The sequence below is a fragment of the Felis catus genome, chromosome D4 (assembly GCF_018350175.1).
Source record: "Felis catus isolate Fca126 chromosome D4, F.catus_Fca126_mat1.0, whole genome shotgun sequence".
Lineage (NCBI taxonomy): Eukaryota > Metazoa > Chordata > Mammalia > Carnivora > Felidae > Felis > Felis catus.
Genome location: NC_058380.1, coordinates 4,211,546 through 4,237,408, shown reverse-complemented (window position 1 = coordinate 4,237,408; position 25,863 = coordinate 4,211,546). Strand labels below are relative to the sequence as shown.

The window sequence follows — 25,863 nt, the reverse complement described above, 5'->3', positions numbered from 1 at the left end:
TGTGTGCGCGTGTGTTTTCTCTCACTACTTTACAACGTGCTAAAAATCCTCAGAGAACAGGGGCGCCTGGGTGGCTCAGTCGGTTGAGTGTCCACCTTGGGTTCAGGTCATGACTTCGCAGTTCGTGAGTTTGAGCCCCTTGTAGGGCTCTGTGCTGACAGCTCAGAGCCTGGAGCCTGTTTTGGATTCTGTGTCTTCCTCTCTCTGCCTCTTCCCCACTCATGCTCTGTCTCTCAAAACTGAATAAATGTTAAAAAAAAAAAATTGAAATCCTCAGAGAACAGAAGGTTTTACCACACTGCAAATGTTGGTCACAGATTGAAGGATAAATATTTTTATGGTTTTTGTATGATTGTGACATGGTCCATCATGAGACCAGTAAACACGCCATGTTTGTTCACATAGTGCATTCCTCTTTGACCTTGATGTTTCATTATGAAAGCAGGAGGAAGTCAGTTTTGTAAACATCTAGCCAAGATCTAGCAAGAAAGCTCTTGCCTAAAGCCCTCTGACAGAGTTGCAACAGGAATTATAATCCAAAACTAACATTCTCCTGCAATGTGTCTTGTACAGTTCAAGGAAAAAGTAACCTTAATTGGCTGTTTCTGAGAGGGGGTTTAGACGTAATTCAAAAGTGATATTTACTTGTAGAATTCTGAGATCCCTTCTCATTATAGCAATAAATGCCCTTAATGTGGTATCTACATAACTCTTGAGAACAACAAAAAAACCTTAAGAAACAAAAACAGAAAAACTTGACATTTTCTACCTTGTAAATAGTACTAAACTATAATTTATAATCCGCAAACTGTGGCTGTTCTTTACATATTACATTATGCTTGGTGGTGAAATGCCACATAAAGGTTGCTTTAAACTCTAAATTATGTAAATATAACAAAAGGAAGGTAGCATCTGTGTCTGGTTTATTTTTGACTTTGAGTTTGGGACTGTGGTCTGGGAGGAGAAGGTTTGCACCCCCTGATGGTGGCCAGCAGCTCCCCATGGCACTGGAGGTCAGCACGAACACAGGGGAGCGGGGCGAAAATTTTCGCCTCTTGCCCTTGTTGGCGAAAACACACTTGCTGTGTTTAAGCCATCGCTAATCTAGAGGTTGCTCGTTTAAAGTAAATTTAAGTGGTATTACCCCAGAAGAGATTACATAGGGGAAAAAAATTCTTGACACCTTCTTAAAATAATAGAGTAATGATGGAATATAACATTTCCAATATATTTTCAATCCAAATAATAGGTAAACATGAAAACATTTTGTTATGTGATTAACACAGTTTTACCACTTGAGGTAGCAACTGCTAAGTGCACACCTGTTTTCATTTTGCCTTAGTAGTAAGAGCCCCGGGTTTCCTTCACATGCTAAGGCAAACCCCTGAGTAAGAAGGTGACCTTTCACGCCCCTGCAACTACGTGTGCCCAAGTTCTGGCCGGTGACGTGGAGGAGGCACAGTTGTTGGCTTGGACTTCATCAGTGGCTCTGAAAACTCAGCACTCGCTTGCCCTTCCTTCTGCCTGGTTCGCAGTCGTGATGACAAGGCTGCTGCAGCCCTCTTGGACCATGAGGTAACACGGAGGACAGAATGCATAGGGGGAGGGCAGCAAAGGAGGAACAGTAGGAACCTGGGTTCTGACTTCTTAGGGCAGCCATCTGTGGTCTTGATGCAGCCCTGAGAAAACTGCCCCAGACTTTGTGATTGACTTCTAAGGTTTCAAGGACGTGTAATAAAATTGTAGGTCTTGTGAAAGAGGCTGGATTGAACAGAGTGGACCGGGAAAAAGTTGAGGTAGCATCACATGACAGAGTCCTCACGGCCAGAGGATTTGCTCCCCATGTTCACATTAGCACCCGTCCTTCACACTCATGATTCGTTGGAAGAACGGAGTCTGGAAACTCAACACAGAATGACTAAGAGAACATACAGAACATGCATTCGAAAGCATGGTTGTTGTTAAGTGTGCTAGATCACAATGTGAGCGGAAGCATCAGATTTTCCAGCGCAGCCCCAGAGGGCTGTGGGCCAAGTGGTCGATGTGGGGCCTGGGGAGGAGAGCTACAGGATGATCCTGGAACATTCCGTGGTCCTGGGCAACAAGAAGTCACCAAAGACTGTTATGGTCACGTCAGAAGGACGCTAGAGCCAATTTTGTTAAGTTCCACCAGCCAAGGATGGGGTGGTCGACCGTCTATAAAGAAAGATAAGAACTGCATTGATTCTGATGCATCAGACATGTTAAAATCTGTAAAATTATGATGGTTCTCCAAGATTAAAAACTTAACTCATCACCTCTGGAGGATGCTAGGGAACCACCTTGTTATTTTGAAAATTAGTAAGTAAAGGAAAAGACTCAACCAACTAAAAACTGCAGCCACACATTCATTTTTGTCCCGCTGATAGATTACAAGCAAAAGCAGCAAGACCAGACAGACTCCATTTTGAGTGTTTTCATCCTGTTATTTTTGTCTGTGGCTTCAGACGTGGCTCACAGCTGCCTGCTTCCAGGATACGAGTGCCGGGAGCAAATTATGTTCGGATGTGAACAAATCCTGGGTGCTTGCGGTTCCCGCTCTGTTGCTGACCTCCCCGCTTCGTCAGGTGGGGGCAGTGGCTCCCCGCTCTACCCCCCCACACGGCCTGCCCCCCTGCTCACCGCTGGACTTATCAGTGACTTTACTAGAAGCTGTATTGTTCTGTGTTTGTTTATTTTCATCCTATGCTTAATGTCATGAAGGAGGAAGTGTAATTCATAGGTGACGGATTAGTTTTCTGCACATACACTCCCCCAGTGAATTCATTTTGTGTTAAATAATTAGGTAATTGGTGTGGTGCTGCACTGAGCTTTGACTCCCCTGACGAGCACGAGTGTTTTGTCTAATTGTGTTATGTCAAATAGCTGTCCGTAAACAGAAGTACTTCCGAGCTGGCGTAGAATGTTGACATAAAAATACTCTCTATTTAGGGTGACTATCCCTGAGATACTGTTGGACATCTGAGATCCCTCACTGATCATGTGTAGCGTTTTGTGTCATAATGCCCCGTGGTTTAGTAACCTCCACGTGCACGGCTCTTTGCTCAAAGCTGTTCATATTAACTGAGAAAGGCAAACCAAACAGGTCACGTCATTTTTATAAAGTTCGAGATCACAAATTTTATATGACTGGGAGGAGCACGGGGAAGTCGCCCCCAGCTCCACCCCAGTCTTTGCCGCAAACTGATTGCAGCATAGGAAACTGAGCTAGATAAGTTTTCACCAGATAGTTTTCCTAAAGACAGAATTTCCGTGGGAGTGAGTGAATTAAATAATGTATTTGTGTAACTATTTAAGAGTGCCTCTTTCAGCAAATGGTACTTGGAAAACTGGACAATCCACCTGCAAAAGAATGAAGCTGGACCCTTACCTTACACCACGTATTAGAATTAGCCCAAAATGGATCAAAGACCTTAATGTCAGTTTTGAAACTGTAAAACTCTTAGAAGAAAACAGTGGAAGAACTTTGTGACATTGGATTTGGCAATGATTTCTTGGATACAACACCAAAAGCACAGGCAATGTAAGAAAAAAAATTGGATTTCATCAAAATTAAAATTAAAAGCACTTTTGTGCTTCAAAGGACAATCAACAGAGTGAAAAGGCAGTCCATGGAATGAGAAGAAATATTTGCAAATCATCTGTCTGATAAACGGTTACTATCCAGAATACATACAGAACCCCTTCATCTCAACAACAACAAAAAAACAACCCATTTAAAAAATGGGCAAAGGACTTAAATAGATGTTTCTCTGAAGAAGATACACAAATGGCCAATAAGCAGACGAAAAGAAGTTCAACACGACTAGTTGTTAGGGAAATGTAAATCCAAAACCACAGTGAGGTACAATTTCACACCAGTTAGGATGCTTACCATCGAGCCCTCCCTCCCCCCTTCAAAAAAAACCAACACCCCTGAAAATTGCAAATGTTGCTGAGAATGTGGAGAAATTGGAATCCTTGTACCCTGTTGATAAGAATGTAAAACGGTGCAGCTACCAGGAAAACGGTATGGCTGTTCCTCCAAAAAGTTAAACCTAGATTTACTGTATGATCTAACAACTCTACCTCTGGGTATCTACCCAAAAGAATAAGAAAGCAGGGTCTCAAAGAGGTACTTGTCGCGCATATGCATAGCAGCATTACTCTTGATAGTTGAAAGGTGGAAACGACCCAAGTGTCCATCACCGGGTCAGTGAATAAATAAGACGTGGCATTCATACAGTGGAATATTACTGAGCCTTAAAAGGAAACGCGGACACACCACAGCAGGGTGAGCCTGGAGCACGGTGTGCTTTAGTGCAGTAAAACCAGACACAGAAGGACAAGCGGCCGTCATGGCCCACTTACATGAGGTTCCTAGGGCAGATGGCTTGTGATGTCCCCCCAAAGGCTGAGTCTTAGATGCAGTGTTAGTTGGTGAGCCAAGGTGCGGGTTTTCCCAGCTCCTCTGATGCGTCATTTCCAGCAGGAACAGAAAGCCCCCTTCCCCTTGTCTTTCGACCCTCGTTCAGGCCACGACCTCCAGCAGATCGTTCTGGCCCTCGCCCACGTCACCTAGCAGAGCTTGAGTTATGTGCCGTTCAGCTCAGGGCAGTGGATGTGTTTTCTGGTCTTCGTTTCATTACTGTTCCTGTCTTTAATTTCTACAAAGCCCTCGTTCCTGGAGAACGATCCTCTGAATGAAATGAAATAACGTATGGGTGTAAGCTTGGCCGCCTTGCAAGACTCGAGTTTCGGTTGAATAACAAGTGCGGCATTAGCAACGATCCCTGAAGCTCACATTTGTTAATTTTGACCAGTCTACATCAAACTTTCCACAGAACATGAAAGAGAATCATTTCCTAGTGGTGTGCTCATCATGAATACGATGTCCATACATTCTCATGAATCCATCTCATGAAAGTTCCCATCTGCTCCATGAGTAAATACTGGGTTGTATTATTGATATCTCTGTTCTCATCAGCTGCCATTGGAAACGCCATAGATAACTTGCCCTTTTCCCTGGTGCTTGTCCCGTGCGTTCTCAGACCTGTCTTTACCAGGCCAAGCAACGTCGCTGTTTACAGTTAGATTCAAGTTTGTCAATGCTTCATTTTTTTTCAGATGCACATTTTCTGCCTTATCAAGTAAAACACTTATAAACTCACCATCTCTAATTGAACAGTATAAATAATAACTGTAGTCTACAGAAGCCCTACTCATTTTATTTACACTCAAAACCAATCCTTATTGAAAATATGTCCTTTCCCAGTTCGTTGAGGTTTGTGTTTGTTTCTCTTTTTTTCTACATCACCCACATTTTCTAAATAGCTGCACATGGTTCTTAACATAGTTGCTTAATAATAGCATCTTAAATTGTGTTCTTCCAATGCAGACATGCTTTGTTCGTTAAAAACGTAGGAAGATACTTCATTACTAAAGGGAAACATGCTTTCTGCAACTTGTGATCTTTATTTTTCATTGTGCCACTTTTGATTTAGGTGAGAATAAGAAAGATCTCGGTTTTCTTTTAAATTTTATTTATTTTGAGAGAGAGAGAGAGAGAGAGAGAGAGAGAGAGAGAGAGAGAGAGAGAGAGATGCACATGTGAGTGGGGAAGGGCAGAGAGAGAGAGAATCCCAAGCTGGCTCCAGGGGGTCAGTGCAGAGCCCCATGCGGGGCTTGAGCTCACAAACCATGAGAGTGTGGCCCAAGCTGAATTCAAGAGTCGGATGCTCAACTGACTGAGCCACCCAGGCGCCCCTCCTTTCAAAGTTGTCTTCCAGAAAGCAGAGCTTGTCAGGCTAAAGTCCTGGCAACAGAGGAGAGGGGCTGTGGCCACATGGATGTGTTGTGTCTCAAATGGGCCTCCCGGTGGAAATCAGTTCCCACCTGAAACCTCCACCCATTTTTTAAATGTTGGCAACTAATACATAAAAATAAAATTCTAAACTTTGCGGGCCAAACAAAACACAGTGACCTCGTCTGGGTGGCAGGCCGTCACCTTGCTTTTTCTCTGCAGCTTGACAGTCGCTCTGCTCCCCTGCTTCCTGGCGACCAGTGCCCTTGGGCAGCCCAGCGGCTGTCTTCAGAATGAGATTTATGGGAATCCTAACGTAGCTGCTTCCATATTCTTCTTGGTAGAAATGAAAGCTGCCGAATAAGGACATTACCTGTTTTTGCCCACCCTTCTTTTTAACGAGATCCTGGCCTCGTCACTAGTAGGTAGCAGAGCAGAACTCTAGATAGATCTGGTGGGTAGTGCGCCAGGAGTGACGAGGACTCTCTACCAGCACCGAGTTGTCTCACGAAGATTTATCTAGCTTTATTTTTATTAAATTAAAATCAGTTTGCAGTTCGTTTACCGTCAGTGATTCCTTAAAAAGCACATGAGTTATGGGGCGCGTGGGTGGCTCAGTGGGTTAAGCATCCAACTTCAGCTCAGGTCATGACCTCACGGTTCGTGGGTTCGAGCCCTGCTGGCAGCTTGGAGCCTGGAGCCTGCTTTGGATTTTGTGTCTCCCTCTCTCTCTGCCCCTCTCCTGCTCACACTCTGTCTCTCTCTCTATCTCTCTCAAAAATGAATATACATTAAAACATTTTAAAAAAGAAGCACATGAGTTAGATTTCAGGCTTGGACAAGTTTTATCCAAAGTTAATGAAAGGTGCCCCACCTTATGGACCTGTCATCCCTCTGGGTGAAATGCGCTAAGGGACAGTATTGCTTGCCCACCGCTATGCGTCGCAAGGCCCCTGACGTGGTGATGATTGTGGATTCCATTTGGGAACACACCAGCTGTGTTACAAGGAATAAATAGAGCCAGAATCCCTTAATAATTACAGAAGGTACTCCAGTTCTTTTTTGGGGGATTTTTAATTTTATAAACTAATTGCATTCTGCTTTGAAGTAGTTTTCTGTGCACTGATTTTGACATGTAAGCTTCTGGCCCTGGTTTGTTTGATAAATGAAGAAGCGAAACACTGAAATGCTAAGACTGCAAGGTGCGAAATCATTGCCCGCATTTCCCCCATTCTCTCCGCAGGGGGGACGCAGCGCCTGCCGCGCGCCATCGGGATATCGCTGGCCAAAGAGCTCATCTTCTCTGCCCGCGTGCTCGATGGCCAAGAAGCCAAAGCGGTGGGCTTGATCAGCCACGTTCTAGAACAGAACCAGGAGGGGGACGCCGCGTACCGCAAGGCCTTGGACCTAGCAAGAGAGTTTTTACCTCAGGTATTTCTAATTGCATTTCCGTTTTCTCTCTGTTTAAGTAACTTTATAGCAAATTGACACAACAGCCCTCTCACATGCCTGTGATAGCCTTGTCCCGCGTGCCAAGTAGAAGAGTACGTGGTAGCCTTAAAACCGGAAACGATTAGCCGCACACGAAGAGCCTTCGGAATTCAAGTTCGAGATGTGAAGAGAAAGTGGGGCCCGTACTGTGGCCGCGCCCCGACGACGCGTCCCGCGCACGTCGGCACCTGTGACGGAACCTACCGGCGGCTTCTGAGCTGCGCCGTGTACCTGGACAGCTGGGGGGAAGCCCCTGGGGACACTCGTGCCGGGGAGACCGCGGCCGAGCACGGCAGCGTGGGCCGCCCTGGCCGCGGCCGGGTCGGGGCGGCGGGCCCGTACCGCGGCGGCCGTGCGTCTCCCCGGGCGCCGCGTGTGGCGAGTCCTCCCCGCGGTGAAGGCTGCGAGCCCGGAGCATGCGCGTGCGCTCGCAAAGGACGGCGCCGACGAGTCGCGTCGGCCGCTGCGTCGCGGGGCTCGTTCTGGGTGGCTCCGTTCTTTCTCTCCCGTGTGTCTTCCGCGGACGCCTCGCTTCTGAAATCGCGGATGAGAGGACTTTTGCTGTGTAAGCAGTTAGTGATTTGCCGTCATCCCTAGTGCGGTTTCAAGTTCGGCAGCCCCCTCGCCGGCACCGCGGGCACGATCGCTTCCTCTGCAACTGCGCCGCTTGACGCGGCCAGGTTGCGGAAGCTGTTTCGGGGGCCGGGGATCCTTCTGGGAATCTCGGGAAGTCTCCCTCCGGAGAGATGCGGCTTCCTCCCGTGTTGGCTCAGAGCTTCGCCTCCCGTTTCGGAGGGCGGTGCCGGAGTGGCCCGCGGCCAGACGAACGCCCGGGTCTGCCGGGTCGCCCTCTGGAACCACCCCGCCTGCCGGGGACCCTTCCCTGCTTCTCACTTAGCTGGCCGTGGGCTCTGTCGGGACGGGGCCCCCCGCGTCGTCTGCTCCCCGTGTGAGGAACACGCAGCCCCACACTCGCAGCTGAGAGAGAGCAGATAGGAGAGACTTTCAGTGCTTTAAGGGAAAAACAAAAAGCCTCTCACTGAAACCTTGGTATTAAAGCTCTAAGACCAACCCACGTCTGCGCTGAAACAAGGGGTGTGGTTAAGAAAGGTCAGGGTCGTGGCGTCCTTCCTGCTCTGCCCTTCACAGCCTCTTCTGCTCGTCGGACAGCGGTGCTCAGCTCCCTCCCTCGGCGGCTCTGTGCCTCAGGGCTCATCTCCTGCCGCCCCCGCCCCACCCCTGCCCCCGCCTCTCCTGCCCGAGGGCACCGCCTCCCCACCCGCCATCCGACCGCGTGGGGGACCGGGGGTCCTCACCCTCTGTCCCTTTCCTGCGAAGGACGTGCCTCTGAGGACTTCTTCCTTGGGCCAAGGGAGATGCTGCGTGGTCCAGAAAACGTGTAACTGGACGATATGCAAAAGTTACAGAGCAAAATTTGAGGGACGATACTCTTCACGTTTGGTTTTTGTCACTGAATGATGAGTCTTCCAGATAATTGGACAGCTTCTCTAAAATTAGAATTTCCGTTTGATTTCTGTATTGGACGTCACTTCCGTTTTCCTGTTTGAGAAAAAAGATGTCCAGGAGAAGTGCTGGTTTTGTATTTTGAAAGAAGCCAGTTAAATAAGCATCATCATCTACTAGCCTTTCCATTTTCCTGTCTCTCCAGTTGAGGCAACCTTGCTGCCCAGAGTGTGCTCTGTAGCGGGCAGCCCAGGCGTCCCTCAGAAGCACGTCCCCAGCCCCCGCTGGGCTTTCACAAGGGGCTGGGGGTTTGTGCGCACGGAAGTCGGACAAGCACCTGGTCGGGGTCAGCGGCTAGATACCAGGGAGTAGAGAAGGTTCTCACAGACGGGAGCACCCTGCTTAAAACAACAACAGAAAGGGTTGACGATCTTAAAGAAAATGGTCCTAGTGTGTGTTCCACACGTGCAAGTCACATCGTCAGGAATTCTAACTGAGATACTTGTCCGAGCCTTGAAAACCTGTGGCCTCTGAAAAAGATGATTAATGAGCATGTGACTTCGGAAGGGGATTCAGATGGGTTAAAGGTGACCATTGAAGGCCCTGCGAGGGGAAAGCGACCTTTGCCATGCCTCGTGCCGTTATTCATGTATGGGTATCCCCTGTTGCGCCTGGTATTTAGAGCCCATTTTGCATTTTAATTCAAAAGACACTTTAAAAAAAGATACGCTGAATTCTAACTCATCACCCACGAACAGTTTTGAGGAATTTCAAATGTGATCAAACAGCTAAATTCCGCCTGGCGCGTTGTGGTTTTCAAAAACGACAAGAGTTAACGTTCTCCTCCTCACAGAGGACACCTGGTCCTTCCCTCCGTGACCTTCCCTCGTCCTGAAGGACTTCTCTGGGCTGTCAGCTTCCGCGTGGTGTGGGGAACTTGCCTGGAGGGCACATCATCGTCACGCTGGGTCACAGGTGCCCGCGGAGCTCCGGTGTGGAGCCAGTGTCCGGCACGGGTGCTGACGGGAGCCTCCCCTGCAGCCCGCGCTCCCGTCGTGCACCCGGGGCCGTGGTGTTTCGTCGCCTCTTCCTTGCCCTACCTCACCTGTTGGGAGCTTCGCTGGAGAATGGTCAGCCCGCTCCTGGGCACACGGCCCCTGCTGGCCTGCAGGCATGTACGGTTGTCTAGGCAGCAGACTTGTGCCAAGGCCCGAAGGAAATCCCCCCGTTAACCGTCTTATAGCTTTTGTTGCCTCTTTGCCACGGGCCCAGCGATGGGAAATTCTGAATTTTACTGAGTTGTACAACATACTTTGCATAAATAGTAATGAAAATCTGTTTCTTTAATTGAATTTTAGGGACCTGTTGCGATGAGAGTGGCAAAATTAGCAATTAATCAAGGGATGGAGGTAAGTGCCTTGCTGCTTGAGATTGCTATTGGAGTCGGTGGTGGAGACTTAATTCCATTTATTTGTTAGTGTTGTAAATCCAGCTATTTCAATGCTACCGTTACCGTAAGCTACCGAGGGTATTTTTAGCTATATTATTGATTTTGTTCTGCCTTAGCTGTTGCCGATCCAGTACCTTCATCACAGAATTAGGGAATTTCACTCATGTCCTGCAGCTTGTGACATGCTGGCTGTTTTTGCCATTCAGCGAAGAGACAGATTTATTGGCTAGTGGCTCATACGAGACCAAAAGAAAAGGGTATCCTGTGTATTCTCAACACCAGTGCTGCATGACGAGAAAGCATTCTAGGAACAACTCCCAAGCTCAGAGCGGAGCCTGGCTCTCTCTACCTATAATTTCTCAACGTGCTTTGTGCAAGGACCCCTCATTAACAAGGCAAGACTTTGGGGCGTCCTGGGGTTACCCTGGGGAGGCGGCTTCCCGGGAGTGGAGGCCCCAGGCCAGGAGAGAAGCAGGCAGGGCAAGGAAGCAATGCAGGTGCCTGTTTACAGCAGGCGTTCGTTGCAACAGATGTTTGGGCTAAATTACGGAATTGTGAAGAAAGAAAGATACTTCTTCCTTGCAGACTCAGAGACCACCATGTCTCTCTGGGCTTCGTAGCCATAAAAAAGAGATTGAATTTGGTAGCAATAAACACAACCTAAAAAATTTCCCGAGTGTTTGGTTTTTAAGACTTCTTGCATAATCATTAACAATACTAATAGCAGATGCCTTCTCGTGCCGGGCCATGCCAGGGTGCTGTATAAAGCCTTCCCCTAGATTAGCTTATTTAATTCTCCCAGTACCCCCACCTGGTAGATGCTGTGGTTAGTCTCTTGTTCAGATGCGCCTGAGGCACAGAGAGCTTATCACCTAACTTACCCAAGGCTACACAGCTCCTACACGGTAGAGTCAGAATTTGAACCCAGGCAGCCTGGTTCCAGAATTCTTATGCTGGTCATACTTTTGATTTGTTGTCTTACATCAATTCTGTTCTTTTGGAAACGCGTTACTAGTTTGAATTTATATGGAGTGTTCCAGATTTTAAAAAATAATTCCTGCTGAAATTATATTATGTTTTTATTCTCAGGTTGATTTAGTAACAGGATTAGCCATAGAAGAAGCTTGTTATGCTCAGGTATGTAATACAGCCACTAATTCAGTGAGGACACCTCTTACAAATTCTCTGTACCTTCTGCATGAGTCAGATGAATTGTCTCTCTGAACAAGATTACACTCCTGCCCCTTTCAAAACCACAAAAATGGATTGAAATTAGCTGTGTTTGCTGTTTGACTATTACCAGCTCTTATCCCTGATTCCATTCCATTTACTAATGTCTCTTGTTTACGTAATTTTAAAAACTCTTAATTAAGTTAGTATCACTCATACTGTAGATGTCTCTCTGGCTCACGTTGTATTTTGTGGAGATGGATTTGAACCCTCACTCTCGTGTAGACCGGTGGGAGGCAGGCAGTGGAGCGAACATGGGCCTGCTGGGGAACATCAGTGTGTGAGATGCATTGTTTCTGAGCCTTCCTTCCTGCCCACTGACAGTGCCCTGATTCACTGTATGCAGTTTTCTGTTCCATACACAAATTAGTAGGGCTTTGTATAGAGGAACAAATCTTCCTTTCCTCTCCTTTCCTCTCCTTTCCTCTCCTTTCCTCTCCTTTCCTCTCCTTTCCTCTCCTCTCCTCCCCTCCCCTCCCCTCCCCTCCCCTCCCCTCCCCTCCCCTCCCCTCCCCTCCCCTCCCCTCCCTCCCTCCCCCTCCCCTCCCCTTCCTAAAAGATGTAGCTTTGTGTAGGGCATCTAAAGTAGCAAAAGAATTTTGTTGTGCCTTTAGTGAGAATTGGAAATTGCTTCACCTCCCATTTAATCATGGCAGTGTCATAAATTAGGAGGGACAGATAGAGTGTTCCTCTATGCCTGGTCTCTGTATAAATTACCACCTGTTGATGCACATGGTGGTGCTGGTGATGAGCGTGCCATGAATGAAGTAAATTGCACACTTGCAAATAGCCTTAGCATCTGAAGAAAACTTTTTTAAGTATATTTGGCCACAAATCACACCTTACAAAATGTAAGGGAACAGTAATCCTAAACATTCCATCAAATCACAGTGGAATTAAACTAGAAATCATAACAAGAGGATAGCTGGGAAATCACATCTATTAATGGTGAGATTAATCTTTTTAATGCACGCTAGACAACATACTTCTAAATAACACATGTCAAAGTCTCAAGAGGAATTAAAAAATATTTTGAATTAAATCAAAATGAAAATACAGTACCAGACTTTGTGGGAATTTATCAAAAATACTGCTTACACCAGCATTTTAGCATCGAATGCATGTATTAGAGAAGAAAGATCTAAAATTAATAATAACTTTGCACTTCAGGAAAGTAGAAAAAGGAGAGCAAATAGAATTCAAAGTAAGTAGAAGAAAAGGAATAACAAGCTTTAGAACAGATATCAATGAAACTGAAAATAGAAAAACAGAAGGAAAAAACCCAACAAAACAAAAAATTGGTAATTGTAAAGATCTATAAAATTGATAAACTTCTAGGCAGGCCAACCAAGGAAGAGAGAAGATAAAAATTACCCATATCAGAAATACAAGAAGGGCCACCTGAAGGGCCATCCCTAATGATCCCATGGACATTGAGAGAATAATAAAGGAATACTGTGAAAAACTCTGTGCCCACAGATTTGATGACCTAGATGAGACGGACCACTTCCTTGGAAGACACGACATACGAAAACTCACACGAGGAGAAATTGATAATCTGAATAGCCCTATGCTTGTTAAAGAAATTAAATCAGTAATTAATAAACTTCCAAAATAGGAAGCACCAGACCCAGTTTCTCGAGTGAATTCTACCAAACATTTGAGGTAGAAATTATATGAGTTTTTAATGGTCTTTCCCAGAAGATAGAAGAAGAAACAACCCTTCCTAATTCATTCTGAGGCCAGTATTACCCTGATAATCAGAACCCAACATTACAAGAAAGGAAAACCACAGACCTTTATCTCTCATGAATGTAGATGTAAAAATTCTCAACAAAATATTAGCAAATCGAATCCAGCAATGTATAAAAGCAATTGTATCCCACAACCAAATGAGATTTTTTTTTCTAGATGTGGAAGCCAGGTTTAACACTGAAATCACTGTAATCCATTATATCAAAGCCTAAACAGGAAAATCACATGATCATATCAACAGATTGGGGTGGGGGGAAACATGTGACAAAATCCAGCACCCATTTGTAGTGAAAACTCAGCAAACTGTGATTAGACAGGAGCTTCCTCACTTGATAAGAACTTCTACAAAAGAACCTACAGCTAACATCATACTGAATGAGCAAGAATAGGGCAAGGGCATCCCTCTCACGTGTCCTTTTCAACATCTGCTAGAAATCATGGCTAATGTAGGAAGATGAGAAAAGGAAATAAATATATACAGATTGGGAAGGAAGAAACAAAACTTCATAGAAGACATGATTGTCCATGTGGGACATCCCAAAGAATCAACAACAACAAGAACAAAACAGTCATAAGTAGTTAGACCAACATTGCATGATAGAAGTTTAATAAGCAAAAGTCAGTTGCTTTACCTACATACCAGCAACGAAGAATTAGAATTTGAAATTAAAACATAACGTCATTTACCTTAGCACAAAAAAAAATGCAAAATACTTAAGTGTAAATTTAAAACAAAGTACAAGGTTTATAGGAGGAAAACTACAAAACTGGTGAAAGAAACCAAGATCTAAGTAAATAGATATCCCATGTTCATGGATAGTAAGACTCATTACGAAGAAATCACTTCTTCCCAACGTTATTTATAGATTCAGTGCAATCCCGATAAAAATAAGCAAGTCTGTATTGACAAACCAGTTCTAAAGCTTTTATGAAAAGTTCAAAGACTTAGATGAGCCAACCCAGTATTGAAGAAGAACAAAGTTGGAGGACTGACACTACCTGACTCCAAGACTTACTGTAAAGCTACAATAATCAAGACAGTTTGGAGTTGGCAAAAGAACAGGTAAATGGATCAGTGGAACAGAATAAGGAGTCCAGAGTGTATTCATATAAAATAGTTATATAAGTGGACTCCTAGAAAGTAAAATGATCTTTGGGGCACCTGGGTGGCTCAGTTAAGCATCCAACTTCGGCATGGGTCATGATCTCACAGTTCATAGATTTGAGCCTCACATCAGGCTTTGTGCTAACAGCTCACAGCCTGCTTCAGAAACCCTGTCCCCCCACCCCTATCTCTGCCCCTCCCATACTCGTTCTCTGTCTCAAAAATAAATAAAATAAAATGATCTTTGACAAAAGAGCAAAGGCAATTCAGTGGGGGAGAAGATAGTTTTGAAAACAAACAGTACTGAAGCAGATGGACATTGAGCTACAAAAAGATGAACCTGGACACCGACGTCACAACCTTCACAAAAATTAACTCAAAGTGGGCCATAGACCCAATGTCTTCAAGATCACCTAGAAAATGTAGGTGTATTTGGGTTTGGCGATCGCTTTTTTAAGATACAACACCAAACGTATAATATCTGTGAAAGAAAAAATTAATGTTTGATTTTATTAAAATTACCAACTTCCACTCTGCAAAAGACACTGTGAAGAGAGCAGGAAGAGATCCTCACGGCTGCCTGATAAAGGACTTGTGTCCAATACATACAAGGAACTTTTAGCACTCAACAATATGAAAATAACCCATTAAAAAGTGGGGGAAAGATCTGAACAGACACCTCACCAAAGTAGATACACGGATGGCAGATAAGCATAGAACATGCTCCACATTGTGTGTCATTAAGAAATGCAAATACAGGAGCACCTGGGGGGCTCGGTTGGTTAGGCCTCTGACTTGGGCTGAGGTCATGATCTCACAGTTTGTGGGGTCGAGCCCCGCATCGGGCTCTGTGCTGACAGCTCAGAGCCTGGAACCTGCTTCGGATTCTGTGTCTCCCTCTCTCTCCACCCCTCCACCGCTCACACTCTGTGTCTCCCTCAAAAATAAATAAAGTGTAAAAGAAAAAAGAAATGCAAGTACAAACAAAATACCAATTTGCCCATCTCTTAAGAGCTAAGCGGAATCTCCCCACATGACCCAGCAATCACACGACTGTGTATTTACCCGAGTGAGTTGAACCTTACATCTGCACAAAAGTCTGCACACTGTTTTAGCAGCTTTATTCAGTATTTCCAAACTTGGAAGCAGCCAAGGTGAATGGATAAACTAAGGTGCATCCATACACTGGTGTCTTATTCAGCGATAAAAGGAAATGATCTGTCCTGCCACCAAAAGACACGAAAGAGCCTCAGCCGCATACTGCTCAGTGAAGGACTTCCGTCGAGAAAGGTCACATACGACAGGATTCCAAGTCTGTGACCTTCTGGAGAAGGCAGCGAAGGACCGGGATGAGTGTGCTTAGGGCAGGTCAGCTGTTCTGTATGATCCCGTAGTGGTGGGTATGTGACTGTGCTTTGTGAAAATCCAGCACAGAAGCAGCACAGCGGCCCGGGGAAACTGGACTGTAGGGAATAATACTGGATCAGTACTGGTTCCTCAGTTGTGACAGATAGACCCCGGGGGCTTCAAGGAAGTGTATGGGAGGCTGACCTTTCTGCTCAATGTTCTGTAAACCTAAAACTATGTAAAAGATAAAGCCTGTTGGTTTTTTTTATGTACATTTGAAATGAGGGTGGGGGGCATATTTGGAATTAGAATGGTCAATTTGGTAACAGAATCCTTCAAATGATTAGTAGGATTCAAATTTTAGATTATTTTCTGCTTTTTGTTTTGTTTTGTTTTGTTTTTTTAAATAAAGCTTGTTCAACGTTTACAGTTTTTATTTTTTGGTTTAGGTAACATAATGTTTTGTCTCTCTAGACTATTTCAACAAAAGACAGGCTTGAAGGTCTTCTTGCTTTTAAAGAGAAAAGGTCCCCTCGCTATAAAGGAGAATAGAAGAAACAAACCTTTCAAATGCCAGTGTAAGACGTGTACTTCTGGAAGTATCTTTCAGATCCACATTTGCCTCAGCACCTGGAATCCCACTGACCAAAGTGAAGAACGCGCCCTCCGTCTAGTGAATTAGGCATCTGGAGCGGACCCATCTGTGTACTTTGTTCAAACGTGTCTCATGTCATATTCATTCAGGTTTATAAAGCTAGTAGTCTGCGCTGTCAGAAACCGATTCAAAGTTAGGTACACAGTTTTAAATATTTCCTGCATACGAGGCTTTCTGTTCTTAATTTTTTAATGTGAATAATTTCTATATTGCACACTCTAGGAAATAATATTGATTGTATGTCTACTGTGCTGCAATACGAAATAAAATTATTTCTATATACCAAAAAATGTGAAGTCATACCAAATAAAGTTTCTAAGGGAATGTGTATACACGCACACATACATGCATCTCTGACTGGAAGAGGAATTGATAGGTTCTCTGAAAATTACCAAATATAAATAAAATCGGTGAAAAGAAAACTTGGGAATTTCTCTCTTACCCCATTCTTTCTGAATTGAATAAATCATCGCGTGTTGGCTCTTAGAGGAAACCAGCTTCCCATGCCCATTCTGTGAGGTGACCTCTTGAGTCTTAGAATGCAGTGCGGATGGTGGGAAGGTAACCCGGTCAGAGACGGGGGCCCAAGGCCTCGTGAGGCGCACTGGAGGCTTGGCGGTGGCGCGCTTGGACGGCTGCCCCGCAGGCGGCCCCATCCACCAGTCTCACTGGGGGACAGAGCCGTGCCGCCGGGGCCGGGCTGTCCTAAGGGGCCTGCGGCCGTGGAGTGTGAGTGTTTCCCGCCCCCGGCTCTTGCGCATCTGGTTTCAGTGAGGAAGGAGGTGAACACGGCCACCACGTCTCCCGCTTCTAACCGCTGGCCAGGCAAAGTGAGTAGATTCCGAGGGGCTCGGGGGCACGTCTGAGCGGACAGCCTCGCCGGGGGAGGGGGCAGGTACCACGTGTGCAGGGCACAGTGAGCTGTAGAATTCAGTGTGTGGTGCAGGGGGAACGTTCCAGCTCCCTAAACAGATTCCGGCCAGCTTTCTTTTGTACGTTATCAAACCAGGCTGCCTTCCCCGAGCCTGTGTCCGGGCCAGAGGCTGGCAGCACCGGGAAGGCCCCGCTTTCCCGGGACGGGCACCGCATGATGACCGGACCATGGTGGTGCCCCACCGTCCTCCCTGATCCCACACCCGTGCTCTGTTGCTGTCGAGTGCGGTTGGCCGATTGGGTGACCGCCTGTCCTGTGCATTCCCACGCTCAGCACCGATGCTTCCTTGCTCTTGGGAAGCGCATCGACTTTGAAAGTTTTATTATTATTTTTCATTTTGCGAAACTGAACTCTCCTCCTCCATTTGAAAAGCCTTGAGATAGGCGAGCGTGGACTTGCCGCATGCCAGAGCCTACCCGGCCGTCCCCACTCTCCGTGTCCTGGTGCCGAAGGACAGCGCGATGTTCTCTGTCACCTGTGCGGCTGGCCCTGCACGTTTGGGGACAGCGCTCAGCCGGTTGGCCTCGTGTGATGGGGGCTTAGTAAATTCCACGTTCGGCCCTGGCGATTGTATCCGGCGAGGTGCACGCTTTGTTTTCTGATAAACTTGCGCCGCTCACTTCATGCAGGATAATTTGCAAGTAAAGTACTGTTCCTTATTTTCTTAAGATTTCAGGACCGTGTTGTTCTGCCCGTGACACGTTCAAATGCCAGTTCATTTTCATGGAGCGGGAAATAATTACGTGAATGGCGAAAATATCAAGCGTGTGCCGAATGACTGGTCTCTCCCCACGGATGCGTGGTCTACTGCTGATTGAGCACCATTTAATTTCCTGCAAGCTCGGATGAAGTCACCAGAGAGGATCTGAAAGCAAAGAGCTCCTCCCCTTGTGACTGCAGAGATCACAGACTCATGTATCAGAGCGAGGGGAAAGTGCCCACTTGTCTGCGAAGTTCGCCTTTCCTGTGGTCTTTCTTTCGGCAGAGCTAGGGTGGTCCTGACGCTGTGCCTGAGTCCGGTGGCTCCTCGAGGGGGCTGCCCCCACGGGGCGGGCTGCTGCCCACGTTGTCCTCCGGCACGCAGAGCGTTTGCGCGGCCTTACTCAGAACCACGGCAAGCTGACACACGCTGGCGACGTGGTGGCGATCCCCAGTGTCCTGATGAAGATGAAGAAGACCTGGGGGGAGGGTGGTTAACTGAGCACAGTCCCCGTTCAGGGAAAAGCATTTCACATCATCTCAGAGCAGGAGACACACTGGTTTTCAAGGACGCTTGTGCTGGTTAATCTATAACCTTTCTGGGAAAGAAGAGGCCTCGCGAGTCACAGAAGCTGGGAGACAAGGAGAGTTGCAATAATGGCCCAAAGAAAACGCAGATTGTCTTGACTCGTTTCTGGGAGTTAACGGATCATTTCAAATTCATTAAAAACTAGACGGTTTTCCTTAGTCCTTTTTCCCCCCTCCTCTTCTGGCTGTCAAAACGGCTTGTCACAGAGTTATCACTTTTCTGGCCACTTTTCTTAGAGTTTTGTAGGTAGGTGGACCCAAGTAGCTGGGTGTTGCTCACAGATGCCATGCTCCACCAGAAATGCTTGTGTCTCGTGCGGGCTTGTTGGTGGCGGGCCATTGACCCTTTGTGTCCCTGGACCATGGCTCTCTCTTGTGATAGGTCCTACAGTCGCTCTGATCCGGGGTCTGAAACTCCTGGCAGGCAGACGCTTTCTCGTATTTAATTGTGCCATTGTATTTCTTCGTCCACCCACCAAGTTAACTATTAATGTATGTGTAGGTCAGCGTTATTGGGCTTTATCAAAATGGCAGTGTGATCAATTTCTTTATTACAGAATAACTGTACATTTGTCCCAAAAGAAAAACTACAGCATTTAAAAGTTCCTTGGTAATGTTTTGGTAAAACGGGAACCATTTTTCCGCATTGACGACACAGGCTGTATACAGACTGTGCCTGGAGGTGTTTCGGGTGTTAGGGATTGAACCCTCTGCTCAAAATACCTGTGGGCCCCAGGCCCTGAAAACCCACCATCCCTTTGGACTTTCGGAGTCCTTGGCTTTGGGAGACCCCCCCCCCAACAGATCCTTAGAGGGCAGGCTCCCCGCCCTCAAGCACGTGGTTTGGGGCATCTATTTTTCAGGTGCATTCTCCAGGCAGTGAGAGAGCAGGGTGCCCGGCAGGGGGAATTGAGGTTGCCAAGGACAGCCCAAGACACGGAGCTCGAGCCGTTGGGGCCAGCCCCCATCGTCCTGTTCCTGCAGCGCGAGGCCAAGAAGACAAGGTAGGAGGAGGCCATCCTCAGTGAGCTGACTGTCCCCTGTGGGGCAGCAGAGTGAGCTCAGCCACCAGCTTGTCTGTCCCGTTTTCAAGTGTGTGTTGCCTGTTTTGGTTGGAGGGAACGCGGACAAGATCACTGCAGATGTGAATACGGACAAGATGAGGGAATTTGGGCTGGTCGTTAGGGTTAATGACCACCGCGTGTGAGGCCCCAAACCTCTGCGGCTGTTCCGTGCTGGGTTTACTCTCCACAGCCCCCCAGAGGGAGAGTTCCGGGTGACTCCCGGGGGGCAGAACCTGGAGCACAGAGCGAGTGCAGGAGGGCAGTGGGGTCGGGAGCTCTCCCCCCACCCCCACCGCCGGGTCCCATAGCTACGTGTTTGCAGCCAGCGCCCAGAGACCCTTGGGAACGGGTTTGCCCCTTGGCGGGCCGAGAAAGTGGAGGGCTGGATCAGTGGCAGGCGCCGTGCCCAGAGCCCCGAAGTCTCATCACTGCGCTCTGGCGGGACATGGGGCCGGCCGCGGGGGCTGGGAGCGGGGCATTGCCTCCCTCAGCCGGCGACCGGAGTGTGAGTCTGGGGACTCGTGGTTTGTGGTGATACTCACCAAAAAAGGAAGCCCGTGTGGCTCGAGAGCCCCCCGTACTCTTGGGGCAGCGTGGCAGGCACCTCGCTCTGCTCTGCACTCTCGCTCACCCAGAGCTCCGCATTCAGTTCGAGCGTCACGGGTTCGCTCTGCGTTTCTAGAGAGCACCCAGGAGCCCTTTGACCAGGTTTCTTAGAAGGTCAGTGAGGAGACCCACCTCAGGCAAAGCATCTCGTCATCTGAGTCTGCTGGTTCATTTGGAGAGGGCTGTTACGTGGTGCTCGTGACCGGTTGTGCACACAGATCGGACGTGTCTGCCTGGGAGCGGGAGAGCCGTCTTCCACGGCTGTGCTGGCACCTTGTTTCACGTTTCAGAAGAGCCGTGCTGGGACAAGGCAGGGGGCTCGGGGACGATTCAGAAACGTGGCGTTCACCCTGGGAAAGGGGAGTCGGGGACAGCTGGGAGATGCTTAGTGTGAATCCGGCCCCGGTGACACTTCTCCTGGCGGCCCTGCGCCGTCCACACGGGGCTGAGGACCGCGGTCAGCAGGGGAAGCCGCTTGGGCTCTTCTGGGCCTAGGAGTTGCCCCGACCCCTGCGGCTGAAGCAGAAGGCGAGCAGTCCCGGCAGGGCCGTAAGAGCACGAGGCGGGGCAGAGGACAGCTCTCCTAATGTGGCCGTGCTGTGTCCCCGGCGTCACCCGGATCGCGCCCCTTCTGCTGACGCAGGCTGAGGACGTGGGAGGTACACGGCTGCCCAGTGCTGCTCGCTGCCGTGTTCGCGGTACCGGTGTTGAGGGCGGGGGGCGGGGGTGGTTCTCATGCCCGATCGGCCCTCCCCAGGCTGCCTGGCTGCACCCCGCCATCACAGAGGAGAGGCTGGGAGGGGTGTGACCAGACCAGGAACAGAGCAGGCTCCCCGCGGGGGCCGCCGCCCGCACCTCGCGGCCGACACGCAGCCCCGACGCGCGGCCCGGAAGACCACCGTGTGACACGTTCATCACACGTGGCGAACCCGCGGCGCCGAGTGGGATCAAAGGCCGCCGAGGGGAGTCGCGAAATCACCGCGGCATCCCCCGAGGCTCGGGCCAGACTCCCGTCGCCGTGATGTTCACAGGCAAAGGGTTCAGAGGAATTTGAAGGCGGGCGAGTGCACTTTCCTGACCTTTTCAAAAATAGGCCACTTTCACTTCCAGCCTCGGAGCCCAGGTGAATGAAACCTTTGTGCAGTTTACAGAAAGTGAAGCGCGGGTCTGCGAGCCGGAGAAGCGCAGACTCCTCACGGCCTCTCCTGCGCTGAGTCACATTTCTTCTGAGTTGTCTGTTAACACTTGCCTGAAACGCACTTTGTCTGAAGCTCAGAACTTGCTCACAGGCGGCCCTCATCTGAGTGCTTTAAAAATACAAGAAACGTGTGACGCGCCATTCAAGACAGGAAATGACAGACCACATGCGGCCTGGTGCAAAGGTGCTCCGGTTATGGTGAGATGATATTGGTGGGAGTTGTCAGGGGCTCCTCCGTTGGATGCTTACGGAACACCAGCCGAGGTCTGCACACAACGTGAAAAGGCACTTTCTCTGCGTCCGGTCTTTGTGGGGAGTATGCGTGGCATGGGACTGTCAGTCCACCCTGTTAAACACGAACAGTTTGGGGGCGGTCAGTTAAGTGTCCGACTCTTGATTCCTGCTCAGGTCATGATCTCACAGTTCTTGAGTTCGAGCCCCACGCCGGGCGCAGTGTGAAGGCTGCTTAGGATTTGGTGTCTCCCGATCTCTCTTTCAACATAAATAAATAAACTTAAAAAAAAAAAAAAAAAAAAAAAAAAGAAAGAAAAGACAAACAGTTTTATCCAGGCCCATCCACTGTGCTGGTACTTCTGAGGTCAGGTAGAGTGGGTGACTTCTCACGCACTGTGTGCATATTTTTTACAGATTTTTAAAACATTGTTATTCAACATTTTATCTGTTTTTGAGAGACAGAGACAGAGTGTGAGCTGGGGAGGGGCAGAGAGAGAGAGGGAGACACAGAATCTGAAGCAGGCTCCAGGCTCCCAGCTGTCAGCACAGAGCCCAGCGTGGGACTCGAACCCATGAACCATGAGACTGTGACCTGAGCCAAAGTCGGATGCTTACCCGAGCCAGGCGCCCCATGCTATGTGCATATTTAAAAATGATTGCAGGGGGCGCCTGGGTGGCGCAGTCGGTTAAGCGTCTGACTTCAGCCAGGTCACGATCTCGCGGTCCGTGAGTTCGAGCCCCGCGTCGGGCTCTGGGCTGATGGCTCAGAGCCTGGAGCCTGTTTCCGATTTTGTGTCTCCCTCTCTCTCTGCCCCTCCCCCGTTCATGCTTTGTCTCTCTCTGTCCCAAAAATAAATAAACGTTGAAAAAAAAAAAATTAAAAAAAAAAAAATAAATAAAAATGATTGCAGGTAGAGGGGTGCCTGGATGGCTCAGTCAGTTAAGAGTCTGACTCTTGGTTTCAACTCAGATCGTGATCTCACAGTTAGTGGGTTTGAGCCCCGCTTTGGGCTCTATGCTGACGTTGCAGACCCTGCTTGGGATTCTCTCTTTCCTTCTGTCTCTGCTCCTTCCGTACACACTATCTCTCTCTCTCACTCTCAAAATAAATAAGCTTAAAAAAACACACAAATATTTGCATGTAGAGATAGGAAAATTTGTGTTGAATTTCTTGTAAAATTCAACAGAACTGACATTTTTAATTGTATCCAGTCTTCCCCAAGGATAAGCTAGTCTTGGAAAGTGAATGTGAGGAGGAAAGTCATGGTCAAGGGAACCAGGAAAAAGAACAGAGTCCTGGCCTGAGACAGACGGGTCCTACCTCTCTTGCCCCATGACCTCCAGCAGATACAGAATAAAGGTCACATCTGTAGGAAAAATGACCTCCTCTAGTCTATTTGTCACCCCTGAGAGCAGAGTTCTCCAAAGCTGTTGTCACCTGGGGAAGCTACGTGTCGATGCCTTTGGGGCTCTATTTCATAACTTTTGAATTGGTTCTGGGATTGGAGCCCTGACATCAGAGTTGAGGGACAAGACACCTTTGTGGGTTTTGTGGGGATTCTGTTTTATTTTGTTTTTTAACGTATAATTTACATACCAAAGGAGTCGCCCTTTAAGCTGCACAGTTCAGCCGTCTTCATTTCTTCACAGAGTTGTACAACCATGACCACTGTTTAATGCCAGAATATTTTCATCAGCCCCCAAAGCAGCCCTGTACTCATTAGCGGTCTGTCCCTTGCCACCGACTTCTGGCAACCACTCAGCTGCTTTCTGTCTCTGGATTCGCCCGCTTAAGACATTGTACCTAAACAGGTTTATACAATATGTAGCCTGTGACGTCTGACGCTTTTTTTCGCTCGGCGTTATGTTTTCAAGGTGTGGTACGCATTGCCCCTTCGTCCTTTTTGTGGCTGAAGATCGTCCATTGTGTGGACATGCTACAATTTTGTTTATCCACTCATCGGTTGATGAACTTTTAGGTGGCTTCCACTCTTCGGCTATTACGGACGCTACTCTTGTGAACATGCATGTACAGTATTTGTGGGGGTTTATTTTACCATTTCTCTTGGGTGTTCACCCAGGAGCGGAAGTAGTGCTGGGTCACACAACAACTTTATGTTTAACTTTTCAAGGAACTGCTAAACTGGTTTCCAAAATCATGCACCGTTTTACTGTCCCATTGGCAATACGTAAACGTTCCCATTTCTCAACATCCTCAGCGGCACTTGTCATTGCCTTTTTTTTTTTTTTAATCTTAAAAAATTTTACGTGTGAGGTGGAGAGAGAGCGAGCCAGGGAGAGGGGCCGAGGGAGAGAGAGAATCTTAAGCAGGCTCCACACTCAGCATGGAGCTTGACACGGGGCTCGATCCCGCGGCCCTGGGATCATGACCTGAGCCGGAATGAAGAGTCAGTTGCTCAACAGACTGAGCCACCCAGGTGCCCCAGTGTCAATGACTAATGGTGTTCAAGATCTTTGCGTGTGGTTGTTAGCTATTTGTATATCTTTTGGAGAAATGTCTATTCAGACCTTCTGTCTGGTTTTAATTAGGTTCCCATTTTTTTATTGCGTTGTAACTGTCCTTTATATATTCTGGATACAAGTCATTCCAGATACAAATTATCTTATTGGATATATGATTTATAAATCTTTTCTCCTGTGGGCTGTCTTTTCACTTTTTTGATGGTGTCCCTTGAGGCACTAACGTTTTAAATTTTGACGAAGCCAAGTTTATCTGTTTTTTTCCCTTGTGCATTGTGCTTTTGGTGTCCTAAGAAACTATTCCCCAACCCAAGGTGATAAAGATGTGTTTTCGTCTAAGCATTTTATAGTTTTTAGTTTTTACATTTAGGTTTTTGATCCATTTTGGTTAATTTGTATATATGGTGTGGGGTGGGGTCCAACTTCCTCCTTTTGCTTGTGGAAATCCAGTTGTCCCAGGATTGTTTGTTGAAAAAACTATTCTTTCTTCTCTTGTATTATCTTGGTAACAGATTTATTTCGAAACTCTTAATTCTACTCCATTGTCTCTCCTTATTGTGATTTGATCATGCAGTTGTTATTTTTTATTCTATTGATACAGTTATTACATTAATTGATTTTTCTTTTTAAAAATTTTTAATGTTTATTTTTGAGAGAGAGAGAGAGAGAGAGAGAGAGAGAGAGAGAGGGAGAGAAAACTCAAGTGGGGGAGGGGCAGAGAGAGACGGAGACACAGAATGTTCAGCAGGCTCCAGGCTCGGAGCTGTCAGCACAGAGGTCGACTCGGGGCTCGAACCCAGGAGCCGTGAGATCATGACCTGAGCCAAAGTTGGATGCTTCACCAACTGAGCCACCCAAGTGCCCCCACATGAATTGATTTTTAGATATTAGGCCAACCTTGCACTCGTAAGATAAATTGCGTGGTCATGGTGTATATTCCTTTTTGCTGGATGTGGCTTACTAATATTATGTTCAGGATTTATGGGTTTAGGTTTAGAAGGAATATTATTGTGTAGTTTTCTTTCTTGTGATGTCTTTCTTCAGTTTCGGTATCAGGGTAATACCGGTTTCTCAGAACAATTTCGGAAGTCTTTTTTTTTTTTTTTTTTAACAAAAGTGTTTGTGTAGGATTGATGTTAATTCTACTCTAATGGTTTGGTGAAATTTATCCGTGAAACCGTCTGGACCTGGGCTTTCCTGTGTTGCAAATGCTTTGATTGTGAATTTACCCCTCATGTTTTACCTCAATACAGACCTTCTATTTCTTCTTGAGTCAGTTTCAATATTCTCTTTCTTTTTAGGAATTTTAAATTTCATGTAGGTTATGTCATTTCACATACAATTTTTCACCATCCTTATTTCTATAAGCTCGGTAGCAGTTTTCCCCCCTTTCATTCCTGATTTTAGTATTTCAGGCTCCTTCCTTTTTGTCATTGTTCATCCTGCTCGATTTACCTGTTCCGTTGCTTTTCAACGAATCAGCTTTTCATTTTGTTGTGCTTTTTTCTCTATTATTTTTCTGTCTTCTTTTTCATTTATTTTTAGTCTAATCTTTATTATTTCCTTCCTTCTACTTACTTCAGCTGTAGTTTCCTCTTGTTTTTCTAATTTCTAAGGTAGAATGTTACGTTATTTGATTTGAGGTCTTTTTTATGTCGGCACATATCGTGTACATGTCTCTCCGAGCACGCTTTACTTGCATCCCGTAAATTTTGATATGTTTGTGGAAAAGAGTTCATTA

General features: G+C 47.1%; 1 protein-coding gene across 12 annotated transcripts in view; it reads left to right on the top strand.

The window, feature by feature from the left end:
• AUH (AU RNA binding methylglutaconyl-CoA hydratase) overlaps positions 1–25,863 on the top strand; it is a 362,269-nt gene that overhangs the window by 143,489 nt on the left and 192,917 nt on the right. For 9 of the 12 annotated variants that reach the window (XM_045043299.1, XM_045043298.1, XM_045043297.1 and 6 more), the window contains 4 exons: positions 7,065–7,252; positions 10,135–10,185; positions 11,316–11,363; positions 19,403–19,543. In XM_045043299.1, coding sequence (XP_044899234.1) covers positions 7,065–7,252; positions 10,135–10,185; positions 11,316–11,363; positions 19,403–19,543 — 428 coding nt within the window. Of the gene's footprint in view, positions 1–7,064; positions 7,253–10,134; positions 10,186–11,315; positions 11,364–16,112; positions 16,741–19,402; positions 19,544–25,863 lie in introns of those variants that run through there. The other 3 variants (XM_019815702.3, XM_019815701.3, XM_045043302.1) reach the window with 2 other exon arrangements.